The sequence below is a fragment of the Watersipora subatra genome, chromosome 7, assembly GCF_963576615.1.
Source record: "Watersipora subatra chromosome 7, tzWatSuba1.1, whole genome shotgun sequence".
NCBI lineage: Eukaryota > Metazoa > Bryozoa > Gymnolaemata > Cheilostomatida > Watersiporidae > Watersipora > Watersipora subatra.
Window position 1 is genome coordinate 33,992,455 of NC_088714.1, and position 15,514 is coordinate 34,007,968.

A 15,514-nucleotide genomic window follows, 5' to 3' on the forward strand; every position below is an offset into this window, starting at 1 on the left:
AAAAACAGCTGTCTGTGCGCATTGCATTGTTTTAGTTATACCCTGATGAGCTGAATGCAATGCCTCTAAAACCTCATTTCTCAAGGTCACTGGAATTACGAGTCTGTTGCCATAAAATACAATGCCACCTACCTCATCTAAGTTATTTCTCAAACTCCAAAAGAGTAAAGTTGGACTTGGGCATACTCGTCTAGCTGTTGGCCACCCTTCCCTGATGAACTGTAACGCAACCGCCAGTTCTTCATCATTACTCGTAGCCTAGGCATACTTACCCATGGTTTCTTCCGATCTAATTACAACTTTGCATACCTGCATCAGCGGATCTGGCCCCAGATCTTCTACCAGTCCCGTACCTGCAGGGCGCGTTCTGGATAGAGTATCAGCTATCACCATATCATTACCAAGAACATAAGTCAGCGTGAACGAATAACTTAGCAGCTCTAGTCGCATTGCTGCCAGCGTAGGTGAAAGTGTAGCTATCTCTTTTTCCATGATACCCAACAGCGGTTTGTTGTCTGTGGCAATTGTGACATGTCTGCCCTAACAGTAATATCTGAATCGTTTGCATGCAAAAACTGTAGCCAACAGCTCTTTCTCAATTTGCGAGTACCTCTGTTGAGTTTCTGTAAGAGACTTGGCCACAAACTCAATTGGCCTACCACCCTGTAGAAGTACTGCCCCCAAAGAATGAGAGCTAGCATCAGCTGGAAGGGTTACTGCAGCTTTAGGATCAAAATAAGAAAGAGTAGGAGCATCAAGTATACTCTTTTTTAAGGCCTCAAAAGCTTGTGCTTGCTGGATCTCCCATATAAATTCCTTCGACTTTTTGTACACCTCTCACAAAGGGTAAGTCAATTCAGACAATCCTGGAATGAATTTGGACAAGTAGTTTATAAACCTGAGTACCCTCTCATCTGCCTTGCTATCTGTTATGTCTTATTCCCCAAGGTCAGCTAGCTAGCAGAAATGACCTACTTACGCAATTGTTGTTTTTTGCTTAGTGTCTCATTCTCCTAATATGGCATGGCTTGCTATCTTCTTGCATGCTGTCACTTTATTAAATAGATTGTAAGAGACAAGTCAACCTCCCGTTTCTACGCAACCTAAGGATTTATCACTATCATTGGGTATGACCATGTTCTTCACCGCACTTACCTTGTCGGCTCCAGGCCAGACGCCGTGCTCAGACAACTCATGACCTAAAAAAGTCACCACTTGCTGTCCAAAAACACACTTCTCCTTGTTCAGTGTGAGACCAGCGCTTTTACATCCCGCTAAAACCTGATGTAACCTATCATTGTGTTCTTTTAACGTCTTCGCATGAATCAAAATATCGTCTATATAGACTTCTACTCTCTCTATGCCTTGTAGCATATCTACCATTTTGGCATGAAATAGTTCAGGTGCATTACAGATACCCATAGAGCATCTGAGGTATCTAAACTTACCATATGGTGTGAAGAAACAGGTGAGTCTCGAAGACTCATAAGTCAATGGCAACTGGTGGAAGCTGTGTTTCCCATCTAAACAACTGAAATACTTAGCTCCATGTAGACGAGCAAATATCTCAGTGCTAGTACTAATGAGACATTGTGTTCTTATAAACTGAGTGTTCAAGTACTGTAGATTTAAGCATATTCTGATTTTATCATTTGGTTTTCTCACAGTTACTGTTGGGCGTAGCCACTCTGAGGGCTCCTCATCCATACATATGATACCCGCATTTTCCAGTTTATAGAACTCTTTTTTGAATTTCTGTCTAATACCCTGTGGTATTGTTCTAGGCGCCACAGCTTTGGGCACTGCTGTTGGTTTCAACTGAAATTCGATTTCTTTTTTAATCTTACCTAAACCTTGAAGAAGATCACTCATAGTTTTTTGCTATGTCTTCACACAGTTTTGACCACAAATTGCTAATTGGCAGCTCTTTGACTACATTTACACCAAGTATAAGCCCCAAATCCTTGATTGCGGGTAATTCCAACAGAGTCCCTTTATGCGCTGAAACACTGTCTATATAAAACATCGCTTCACATGCTTTTTGATTGATTGCCACCCGCAATGAGACTTTACCGATTGGTCGAATTTGTTGGCCACCAAAATCCAGTAGCGAAATCCTAGTGCTCTTGATGTGACCAATACCCAAACTCCACAAAGTAGACATGTACATAATGCTTACCTGGGTCCCCGTGTCAATTTGACATTTTACAATTTTTTCTACAATGGAAATATCTAGGAACCAACCCCCTTTACCCCCATTAACACTAAATACTGAAAACTCAATGTCACTCTTCTCTTCAGAGTCTGGGATCCCTACAGACACCGCCAGTGCCTGCTGCTTCTCATGTGTATTACCCTCCCATTGAGAATCAACTTCTGCAGACAGAGTTTTTAGAGAATTTTCACCTCTTTGCCTTTGGCCTTGTTTACAAGCTCTAGCCAAATGATTAAAGAGATGGCATGTGTTGCATCGCTTTCCGTACGCAGGACACGTGCCTTTAGCATGACTCCCCCCACAATATTTACAGTCAGAAATCAGTTTTTTGTCAGTACGTGGTGCCGCTTGACTTCTGTATTTGTTTCGGTTTATTGCATTTACTGGCACCCCTCCACCTTCAGCACCTAGGCCTACTGAATTTACTACTGAGCTGCTAGAGCTACCTAGCCCATCAACTTCCTCTCGCTGATGCTTAGGAATTATTTCTTTGGCTCTCATTTTTGATTTGATATTATCCAGAGTCACCCGATCATCCAATTGTAACTCTCTGGATACCTCTTTGTCTTCCATACCAGCCAGGATTCTTGTCTTCAACATTGACACCCGTTGCTCATCCCCCAACCACATTTTGTGACTAACTCATACAGTGTCCTAATGTACTCTTCATTGGATTCGTGATTGCCTTGAACGTGGTTAGAAAACAGTATACTGTAATATAGTGAGCAGTCTCGGGGTTGAAAATATGCATCAAATGCAGCTAATGTTCTATCATATAAAGTATTCGCAGGTGTACCACTAGTATCAGCTGCTACGGTTAGCAAAGGGAATATTTTCTCAGCTTCTTCCCTCATTATAAAAATAAGTATGTCAACTTGTTGGGCTGTTTTGGCATCAATATCAGCTGCACTCTTATATCTGGCAAAGCGCTTTTTCCACATTTCACTGGCATTAGTGAAATCCAGTTCACTGGGAGGTTTTACTGCAGGCATAATTTCGGTAGATCAAAGTGATACTATATGGTTGCTACCCTGCACTTATCTGAGAAGTTTAAAGTCAAATCAATATTCCATTGATAGACTGATTTGCCTGTGGCACGCTTGGTTAAGACAATGTCTCACTTCTGACAGTTCACATCGATCATTGGGTGATTGCTGTCCTTACTCGCAGCGTCATGTTTTGGTTTCATATACTTAATAAGTCAGCTGTCAGGTATTTATTAGGATTTATTGGCAAGGTGCAAGATACACATACGCCATGGAGCTCGTGCTAACACGTGATCGAAAAACGGAAACTGCTTATATACTGCAATCTATAACACGTACATAGATTGTTTTTGAGTTTGCTTTTACATTCTACAATTGTTTTTGTCTATTTATATAAATAAATATGCACAAATAGCGCCAATATATATAATTTAATTATGTATATAAGTATTTAAATTATTATTATTAATCAATTATTAAATTTTATATAATATGCGTAAATGCAGTTCTGTAAATGAGACACCTCAATTGCTCACTTTATTTTTTTTTTCTCGACTCGAGTTGAGAACACGGGACGCGAGGCACTGTAAGACGCCATAGGCAGGGTGATTGACTCATTTTCTGCGGCAGATTTCTTTCACTTTTGAGTTTCTAATTTGATCTTAGGTGTCTTGTTGCTTGTAGGTCAGTTATGCTTATTTTGTGGTCTGGCTTTACTGTATCTTGTTTGGGGATATTCCCATACAACAGTGTTAAGCTATTATAAACAATATTGATATTTTTCAGTTAAAGATACTTTTTCATTTTATAAGTGTAACAACTAAAATACATAATAGATAAAATTGTAAAAAATAATATTAGTGACAAAAGGTTTAAATAGCCAATGTTACACCCTTGCTCGATCGTTTATTCATGATCTTAGCTCAATTCCCTACAACTGAGTTTCGACAGTCAAACAAGAGTCATGACAGGCTATAGATAGGGAGCCTCAACAGCTGAATTAGAAAGAGGCCTCATCAGATGGAGAGAAAGAGGCCTCAGCAGATGGAGAGAAAGAGACCTCAGCAGATGGAAAGAAAGAGGCCTCAGCAAATAAAAAGAAAGAGGCCTCAGCAGATGGAGAGAAAGAGGCCTCAGCAGATGGAGAGAAAGAGGCCTCAGCAGATGGAGAGAAAGGGCCTCATCAGATGGAGAGAAAGAGGCCTCAGCAGATGGAGAAAAAGGGCCTCATCAGATGGAGAGAAAGAGGCCTCAGCAAATGGAGAGAAAGGGCTTCTGTTCTTTATGTTGTAGAGTGTTGGTATCAGAGAACACTTGTTTTTAAGACATCATGGGAATGTACAGATTAGAACTGATGACTTACTCCAGTTGTTTTGGTCGTGTCTGGTAGAGGCCTAATTTTTTTGGAAGTTTTCTGGCAGGATGATTGACTTATCTTTTGTGATAGATTCCTTCCACTTTATAGCTTGAAATTTTTTGTACACCCTCTTTTAATTATTGGATTGTTCGATGCTTTGGGTGTATATGTTGTAGTCTGGTTTCAGTCCCTGTTAGTATTTTGTATCAGTGATGTTTCTATACAACAACGCAAATAATCTATCTCATATTTATGCATTCCAAGTTTTTAGTGAATGCTATAACAAAACATTAATCCGGCTTTAAAATATTATTTTATAGACTGCTAGCAATAAATTTCTCCTTTACATAAGTTGAAAATTTAAAAAATTATCCACAAAAATAAACTATTCTTGGAAGTCAACTCTCAAAAACCTATTTACGCATTAATAAGAAATGTCAAATAACTCGCCTAATTATTATGAGTTCAAGTATGAGGACAAAATAATGCAATGGACTTTCTATCATAAATCCGTTATTCTGCTTTCAAGACCAGACAACAATCTTACGAACGGATCTATAGCCTGTACTTTTAATAACTATCATCTCTTCCTTGTAGTTGGTATGTCACTAGATCTTATTTGAATGGTGAATGAACATAACATAGGTTGAAACTTACAGGGTAACAGTATTTCAGAGCCGGTAACTGACGATTGTTCACATAAGCAAAATACTTGTAAGTTCACTGTCTGTACCAGACAATTGGCTAAAATAACAGAAACAAAAATAACTATAAACAAACAAAAGAACTGTGTGAAAATGTTTTGAGCTGTAGCATATGGATCCAGCTTGACTGTCCATCATACTTGATTGCCTAATATGGTGCTCCAAATTGGTATTGCTTCAGAACTGACAATAGTTTGTTCTCTTTGTCTTTACTTCCACTGGAACCTGAGGGACCAAGTTTTTTTCTGCTTTGTCTACATTGCCTACATGGCATTTTTGTGATAGTGGCGATTAACTGTTTCTTTTTGAGCTTTTAGGAGCTTGCAATCACATTTCCACATATTTTGCACCTACCACACACCAGAGTAAAACATGGTGAATCTTTTGATACCAAATAACTGTAATGGGAATTTTGTTGCAAGTCAAAATTTAACACGCCAATCATGGTTATACCTATCACCTCTAAAGTGTCTTGAAGATCTGCTAGAGCAGTGGTTCCCAACTACCTTGGAGCCATGGACCCCCTGAGCTCCTTATCTAAAAGTCATGGACCTTTTATAAACATCATAATATATAGTGTTTATAACAATGCGTTGTAAATTGGCGTACATTATAAATTAGAATAATATAAGAGTCAGTAGATTTGACATGTTTCTATTTATTTTCTTATAAAAGCAATGCTATACTAAATTGCTTTGACTTTTAGTTTTCAGTAGTCAGTTTTTTAGTTTTTTAATTGTACTTCTTGTTTTTCACAAAATTCTCAATCTTTGGGGAAATGGTTGACAAAGCGCATCGCATGTCGTCTTCAAGTCCCAGTTGATTTTGTTGTTTCGATTTGAGAACAACCATGTAGGAGAAAGCGAACTTGCATAGGTATGTAGACACAAATGGGAGCAGAGTTTGAAGGGTGTGTTTGGCTGTCTGTGGATTTGAATGAATCATGGAAGGCCAAAATTCTTCAATGGTTTGATCTTCATGAACATCTTTGGCAGATGAGTCATTCTTCAAATCTATGTGTGCTTTCTGCAACTCACCAAGTACGCTTTCATTTTCTTTTCAAGGATTTCTGACAAGGCTCAGTTCTGATTCACTCCCCTCAGGAAAATAGTGCTGAAACTCTGACTCCAAAGAATCCAAGTGAAATATAATATTACTTTGTAATGATATAGGCATTGAAATAGTTTCTTAATTTTTGGGCTGTAGAATCAAGGAAAGCGATTCAAACATAGAAAAATTACCTTGAGCTACCTTTTTCTTCCATAATTCAAGTTTGCATAGGAATGCTTTCAAGACATCTGTGAACTTGACTATGTTTATGTTTTTTCCTTGCATCTGGCGATTAAGTTCATTGATTTGGTCGAATATATCCGCCAAGTAGGCTAGATTAAGCAGCCAAACTTCATCCTTTGGACATTTTTCGAATTCTGCTTTGTTTTTCTGTTCCCAAAAGATCTTAATTTTTTCTTGTAGTTTGAATGTCCTTGCAGTTACGTTTCCTTTGGAAAGCCAACGAACATTTGTGTGATATAAAAAAACTTGATGCTCTGCTTCCATATCTTTGCATAGTTCTTTAAAGGTTGACTTGCAACAAAATTCACATTACAGTTATTTGATATGAAAAGATTCCCCATGTATTACTCTGTTGTGTTGTAGGTGCAAAATATGCGGAAAGGTGATTACAAGCTCTTAAAAGGTCAAAAACGAACATAAAATCGCAGCCACACGAGACCACTGTAGTTTGGAGTCTCTTTCCAAAACGGCTCAAATGTGATGTAGTTGTGAAAGATGGTTTCAGTTTACACTTTCATGCAACCTTATTCGTCAAAATATTTTCACAAATATGCTTCACGCATTCAATAAAACTATGTCTATTGTTTTTACGCGTCTATTTCATCGTCATCGTAATTCTGTCACCTTTAGCAGTGATATCTTATAACTTACCGTAAAAACTCGTTAAACTTTTTAACCTTCGCTCGAAGGAGTACATATCATTGTCTGATAATTATGACGAGCTTGTTGGTCACTTGCGATAATTGAAAAGTGCTGCAGAAATTATTTGTGAAGTATTGGGTCACATGATTAGATTACGACTTGCCGATTAGACCAAACCGAAACAAAACTGTAAAGTAGCGAGCATCTATATTTGATATGGGGTCTTCGATAAAACCCGAAGTGTTTGTCATAAACTAGTGCTACGATAAGTTTTATATTGAGCTTTTTATATGCCTTTCAATTCTTGTGAGAACATTACATGACAAGACAACCAAGTTTCATGGCTACATCATCGAAATAAAGAGATTCTAATCTACGGCGGCTTTTCGTTTCTGAGCTTTTAAGAGCTTGTACTCACATTTCCACATATTTGGCACCTACAACACAACAGAGTAAGACATGGTGAATCTTTTGATACCAAATAACTGTAATGTGAATTTTATTGCAAGTCAACCTTTAAGCAATCTAGAATTCAGGGATCCGCCTTTGATATAGTTTACTATGCTAATTACCTGATTGAGGATTGCTGAAAATGATTCAGGAAGGGTTTTAGCAGCCAAAACATGTCTGCGTATCATACAATGTACGCCTTTGACATTTGGAACTAGCTGTTTCACTCTTGCTTGGAAGCCAGAGGTAGATCCTAACACTGATAGAGCACCATCTGTGCAGCAGCCGCATAAGTTTCCCATGACAGCTTTTCAGTCTCGGAGAATTGTGAAACCTTGTCAAGAATTTTAGAGGCGTGTATAGTTGTTTTGAGTGCACTGCAGAAAAGGAACGCCTCTTTGATGTTTTCATTGTTGACATACATGTATCTAGCAAAGACCAACAACTGAGCACACGATTCCACATCTGTTGATTCATCAAGTTGAATAGAAAACAATCCAAAAAGTGCATTTCGAATTTCCTCTACCAACTGTTTGTTGATGTTTTCACTCATTTCAGTTATTCGCCTTTGAATAGTGTTATTTGACAATGATATCGCAGATTTCTTTCTTTCGGCCACTTTACCAAGCACAAGCTTCTCCATCTGCTGAGCGCAGGGTTTAATTAGCTGCTCCCCAATTGTGTAAGGTTTTTTCTGTTTTGCAATTTGTAATGCAACTGCATATGATGCTTCAACCGCCTTGTCCTGGGCTACCTGAAAAGCTCCATCAGAAGAAAATCATCTTCTTCAAGGATGTTTCCTGTCGTTCAGCAAATTTTCTGTCATGATTTACTAAATCAGATTGTTGGGACCTTAGATGTAATTTTAGCTTAGCAGGCTTCATGGAATCGTTAGTCATCATTTTATGTCAGATCACACACTGAGGTTTTCTTTATCTTTTGTTATTAAACAGGTGAACCCATAGTCTAAATATGAATTGTCATATTTTCTTTTCTTGCTAGCCATGCTAAAAATGTTTTAAAATCATACATGTACATATCAACATAGAACAGCTTAAAATTTGAAATACCCATTATGCATTGCCATACTTCACTTACGTTTACAGCTGAAACTACCACTGTCTTTGTTTTCTCACTGCTTAGTAAAGTTAAATTATAATTAAATTATCATAAGCTATTGATCATGTGATCCAAGTTAAAATAATCTTACAACTTTTACAATTTCCAACTTTTATAAACAATGGTGGTTATTTTACCGATCTGCTAGTTTCATTTTGTTGTCAAATAAATATGGATGGCAAATATTGTCACAGTTATGATCAGTCAGCTGCCATTAACAAGCATTCATGATATTAATAGTCAACATTGTGAAATGACCCAAATTTGGTTTTATATTTAGATTTTGAGTATGAAAACTACACTGCACAGCTTTTTCTGCTGTCCCATCTTATTGGCCGGATCAAACAATGTGACAACAACGAAAAACTGTCATTTTATATTAGAGGTGGCAAAATATTAATTAAATTTTAATTTCGGGTGAATTATATTTAATTTCAAGCATATACTTAGACCCCTACCGATCTTAAAATTAATAAAAAATAATTAAGTTGAAATGTTTCATTTTTCATGGGTCTTAGTATATCACTGAAATTGAAAAGGGAGAGAGAGAATTATGTGTTTGCTGGTTACAGGTTTTGTTGTTTTGTACTACTAACCGGAAATCAGGTACTATCCAGCGATTGACGCACATAGGTGATAAAACCTAACAAGACAATGCGACCACCCCGCGAGAATTGCATTAGCCTCGAAACCCAGGCTAGCACAATCCCAACAGAGCTTGTTCATTAAACCCCGCCCATATGATAGCCGTCGCCTATCCTTTAAGGTTTTATATCATTGATCCAACCACTATAAGACAGAAATAGCTGTAAATAACTAGCTAGAAAAACTAATGCTAGCACCAGCCTGTGGACCCTCTCAAAACCTCCTGTGGACCCCTAGGGGTCCATGGACCACCAGTTAGGAACCACTGTCAGCTAGAGTCTCTATACTTGCTCCTACGATCATATCTAAGAGATTCATAACCAGTATTTCTACTCTCTTTTCTAGAGTATTTATTCTTAGACCTTTCATCGTATATAACTCTTGCATTGTTTTTGAGAAATTCTGTTAATTCAACCATTTTCGGAAGCACTTGAATCAGAACTTGAATAATGACTGGCTCTTCTTGCTTTAAATTTATTTTAGAAGCTTTTGTCAAAATTTCCGAAACACTAATTTTGCTAGCTTTAATCTAGCTCCTTCCAATATGGCATCAGATTCTCGCGCGAGTTTTCTGGCTATCAAAGTATCTGTTAATTTTTTCCAATTTAATTCGGTTTGTTGCATTGATTGCCTACGTAAAGAACCTTCTCGCAAGCCATTAACAGCTATTGCAAGAGCAAATTATTTCCTCACATCTTCATTACCACCAAAATCGACCTTTCTACTAAGTTCTTCAACTCTAAGCAAATAATCCCTTTCCTTTTCACAAGCTGTTTGTGAAACAGTAACGAATTTCAATGTTTTGATGTATACCGTCTCATCAGTACCATAAATAGTAACTAAATGAGCCATAGCCTCATCATGAGTAGAGTTTTTATCCAGCATACGAAAATCAACAGAGCTTAAAGCATCTCTACCATCACTACCTAGTGCGTGTAATAACACAATAAGTTTCATACGGCTACTAAATTTATAGTTGCCGTCTTCATCCTTACCCAATTTTATACCAACCATTTCCGCGACAATTTAAAAACTATCAAATCATCTTTTCTATGAAGCATTAACTTCACCACTATCCAATTTTAACGGGAAAAACCAATTAAAATTAAACGCCGTAGGTGACGCATAACACAACACTACACGAACACTACACATGTGGTAAAAGCACCACCAAATTTCACCGAGCTCCACTACGCCACCGTAAACACTATATTTCACTGAGCACCACTACACCGTAAACAGTAAATTTCTCTATAAACACTGAATCACTGAAAGCACGGAAAACACACACGTAACACTTACCGCGAGGTATAGAACCTGCTAAACACTGAACACAAGTATCACAGCACTAACACGAATCACTTTAAACAAACTTTGCAGTGGTCATCCTGCCGACTAGGCCATGTTAAATACTTTCACTCATCAAATAATCCACCAGGGAAAAGCTCGTCTGCAATTGGTCACATGGTTATATAGCTTCGTAGTCATCCACATTGTTGACTCATATAGGCCTACATATTTGTGGTGCGGTGTTTCAATACTGGACTGGCATACGTAATCTAAGTTCTTGCAATACGAGCGGGTACGAGGCAGACACATGCATATACAACAGTCTGCATTGCTCTCTCCATTAATGTCAGAGTTGTAAAGTATGCATCTCTTGACTGTCAAAATTTACTGGCATGACTTGAAGGACTTGACAGATCAATTTCTTTGCTTGTTTCCAGCTTTGTTTTCTTGAAGATAAGATCAGTTTGACAGCGGCTTTAATACTTTTGCTGGTTTCCATTTCGTCGCTCTATCATTAACAGTTTGCACCAAGACTGGTTGCCACTTTAGTGTGTTTTTATCTTTACTGCCATTGTTGCGAACAATTACCATACTGTGTTGTCTGTTTACTTTAGCCGCAGCAACTGCTTCCAAATCTATCTGGCTAGGCTCTAGTACTTCAGGTGCTTGTGGTACTGTTCTAGCAGGGCACTTGAGGAACTAGTGACTGGAGGATGCGGCAATAAACTCAATTTATGTATAAAGAAAATAATACTTGAATCATATTGAAAGATTCCAACCTTACAAGCATGAATGAATAAAAAAAATCTTTGACAATAATTTGCCTAACAAACTACATTATTATTGCCCTTTTCTAGTTCATAACAATGATAGTGCTTTCTAGTTCGAATACAATGTTTGACTTTAATAACTCGTGAGTAGTTAGTATAGTATTAGTATTAATAGATTATTCCAGAACAAGTTTTACGTGGCAGATCACTGATGCAAAACTGGCTGAGTTCAGCTGACCAATCATAAGTTGAACATTGACATGAACTCAACAAAAAAATCCACATTTGATAGGATCAAAGGTCATGTTGCCAAACAATGCACTGTCAAATATGCGGTATCGAAAAAATGTCATGGCATACAAAATGTTTATGTAGGTGTAACAGCAAATGATTACAAGAAAATATTGTTAAGAGTCAGATCATTTGTTGAAGTTGATACAAGTACCATAGTCATGATTTTCCTTGAGCACAGCCACTCATGTGGACTTTAAAAGTCTTGGTTAGGGGATGTATGATATTCCATAAGAGCTTTCCAGGGACCTTCGACTGGTTTTAGAATATTTTTGATGATCTTGACAGCCGATTCTGCTTTGCCATTACTTTGTGAATGTGTAAGTGAAAAGGTAGTATATATAGAGTTTCAGTTTTTAGCTAGCATGAAAAATTCACTATTAACATAGTACCTTGCATTACCACTGTGTAGATATCATGGAACCGCTGTGATGGGAAAATACACTTTTGCAAGCCTCAATTATGAAACACATTTGTTTATTACAATTTTACCAGCTCTATGATGTCTGCCATATAGTCTACTAAGACGAGGTATGAAGCTCTTCTATAATAACAGACATCAGCTCCCACTTTAGGGAACAGCTGTATTGGAACCTCGTGACACATCAAAGAGTTTGATTAGCCAGTTTGTTCGTTGAACAAGGTTGGCAGGGCAAAGCTTTGTTTCAACTCGCTAGCCATTGTTGACCAATAAAGTATATTTCTGGTCCTGTTCTACAAGCTATCTGCATTTTCATGAGCACCACACAAAACCCGTTAGATCTATGCTATCACATTGTCAGAGTCTACTGATTGTAAACTTTGATATACAAATCTTCATCTTAGAACCATCTCCTTTTAAGTCTATGAGTTTCTTATTGATTCAAAGCACCTATTACGTTTGCCAGGCCCGCCTCTGGCTATAGCACCAACCGTTTCTTTTCAAGTTGCATCTTCTGCTTCATATTGTCTCATTTGCTCCAACCTTGTGTCACTCAAATTGATAAACCCATCAGACTTATAGTCATCCACACTCCTGACGTAGCATAGCTCCTTTACACTTACATCACACTCAATGAATGCAGGCTTATTGAAGCAATTGTTCTCTCTCAACCATTCACCTAATAACTCACCTAATTATTATGAGTTTAGATATGTGAAAAAATTACTGGGATGGACATTCTATCATAAAACCGCTGTTCCTCTTTCGGCGCCAAAAGACGATCAATCTCAAGAATGAATCTATAACCTGTGTCTTTAGTAACTAGCACACATGTTTGCTTCCAACAAAATTTTTTGATTGTTTAGTTCAAAACAGTGATTTCGAACTAGACACTATACAACAAGTACATGTACGCACTAAAATACAAATACAATCTATGCTCTAGAAAAAGATAGTTCTACAATGTTGCAGCTATTTCCAGTTGATATCTTGCAAAGATTGCAAATCTTACTGTTCGCTTTCACGACTTGGCATTACTGATAAAACCTAGTATTTTATCAAAATTACGCAAACATCTGTGTATTTTTGAATCCCTAATCTGTAATATTATCTGCTACTTTTAATGCAATAAATATTTTGAGCTGTCAGTTAACATGTAATGGGGCAGTAGTAAACGTTCACACCAAAGCAGCTACTAAGTTTTTGATGTTTGGTATAACTTCTAAGCATGTTTCGTAAAAAGTTTTGTTTGTACCAAATTATTTCCATTTTTAGGTAGTGCTAAAATCAGTTAACATCAATTCATTCCAATCTGAAAGTAGTTTTGTCTAAAACTACCATTGCGGAAGTATACAGGAAACGTTATAGGAGCCAAGGTTATGAAACCCATCGTTATAGGAGCCAAGGTTATGAAAACCCATCGTTATAAAAGTCAAGGTTATGAAAACCCATCATTATAAGAGCCAAGGTTATGAAAACCCAAAAAAAGAAAAATCTTCCTCAACTATTTTAGTACATTTTACTCTTATTTTTTATTCTCATCAGAATGTAATGTGATGAGAATGTAATGTGATGAGAATGTAATGTGATGAGAATGTAATGTGATGAGAATGTAATGTGATGAGAATGTAATGTGATGAGAATGTAATGTGATGAGAATGTAATGTGATGAGAATGTAATGTGATGAGAATGTAATGTGATGAGAATGTAATGTGATGAGAATGTAATGTGATGAGAATGTAATGTGATGAGAATGTAATGTGATGAGAATGTAATGTGATGAGAATGTAATGTGATGAGAATGTAATGTGATGAGAATGTAATGTGATGAGAATGTAATGTGATGAGAATGTAATGTGATGAGAATCAGAATGTGATGAGAATCAGAATGTAAGTGAAAAGCTTGAAGCAAGACGAGTAATAAAAAAGTTCAATGTTCTCTTATGCGCTTCATCAACCATCTACTAAAAACTTAACTTTTCGAGTTGACTACACATAAAGTGCCAAGTGAAAGATTATATTGCACAAAATAAACAATTGTCTGATGCACAGCGCACCCTCAGGATACGATTCTAATTGGTTCCATGGTTGGCATCATATGGTGAAAAATCGTATGAAGGGGTATAGAAACCATAGTAATTATATAATGCATACATACCTTGGTAAAATCATCAAATTTTCATAAAAGTACTGTAAATATTAACAATTGGTAAAAAATAGTATGTTTACCTTAGTAAATATAGTTACCTACAGTAACTTTAGTATATTTAATGTATTTATTGGTTATGATGTGCATTAAAAGGTAACGTTGCTATGTGCAGTACGTACCGTAGAGAGTTCTAACCTTCAAAACATTTGTATGTGTAACATAAACTTTAAATTCACTTTAAATAAGTTTAGCTTACTAAACACACTTGAAGCTAAGTTTTAGTATGTATTTTTAACTATTTTACTGAATTTTATATTTTTATCACCAAAATTCTATCATCAGTTTTTCACCATGTTTTCAGCAGAATTTTAGCCGACCCCATTAAAACCTTTTTTAATCTAATCCGGCAGGAAAGACCGAACAATGCTGTTTTGGTAAGGAAGTAAATTTTTTCTAGCAGGCTAAGGGAAGTTGTTTGACCATGGACCTTTTGTTTGAAGGAATTGCAACTCAAACTTTGCTTCTGGTTTAAAGGGAAAATAACATTGTTTTACATGCGGAAGTTGCTGAGCTGAGAGAAGTCGGTCATCATGTCTCGTTCAGGCATTGTGCAAATGTTTTCAGCAAACAACATTTCGACGTCTTTGTTATTTTGATGTGCGTAATAAGCTCGTCGACCGCCAAATTTGAACTCAGGTAAAAATTTGGTTGAATTCTTATGGTGAAAGAAAATTCGTATAGTGATGTTCCACTTCGTAAGGTAAAAAAATCGTATAACAGGGTAATCGTATTCCGAGGGTGCACTGTATTGTTAAATAAACATTGAAGCCAGTGGTTTGACAAGAATAGCAAAAAAATTTTTACCATAATTTGGGCTGCATTCACCCGTCAACAAAATTTCATTATCTTTACAAATTTACTGTACACAAGAAACACATGTTATAGCTAACGTTATAGCTAATTTTATAGCTAATGTTATAGCTAATGTTATTGCTAATGTTATAGTTAGTGAAGTCTATCCAATGTACATGCTAACATTGTTAAATTTGCTGAGATGCGCTATATTGAGATAATCTAATTTGATGACTTATTGTTTTGTAGCGGATGCTTTCTGAGTAAGCATGAAGCGCCTGTACACACGCCTAGAAGGTTTTAGGTCTGCATCTATTTTATAGTTATAA

At 36.9% G+C, this 15,514-nt stretch overlaps 2 protein-coding genes across 3 annotated transcripts in view; one reads left to right on the forward strand and one right to left on the reverse strand.

Annotated features, from left to right (window-relative positions):
• Positions 1-15,514, forward strand: part of LOC137399747 (ubiquinone biosynthesis O-methyltransferase, mitochondrial-like) — a 50,486-nt gene that overhangs the window by 2,320 nt on the left and 32,652 nt on the right. For both annotated transcript variants that reach the window (XM_068085964.1, XM_068085965.1), the window contains exon 2: positions 15,435-15,489. In XM_068085964.1, the coding sequence (XP_067942065.1) occupies positions 15,455-15,489 (35 nt within the window). In that variant the 5' untranslated portion in view covers positions 15,435-15,454. The remainder of the gene's footprint in view (positions 1-15,434; positions 15,490-15,514) is intronic.
• On the reverse strand, positions 7,901-8,290 carry LOC137400695 (protein FAM200C-like). Its single transcript, XM_068087027.1, has one exon. The coding sequence runs from the start codon at positions 8,288-8,290 to the stop codon at positions 7,901-7,903; it is 390 nt and encodes a 129-aa protein (XP_067943128.1).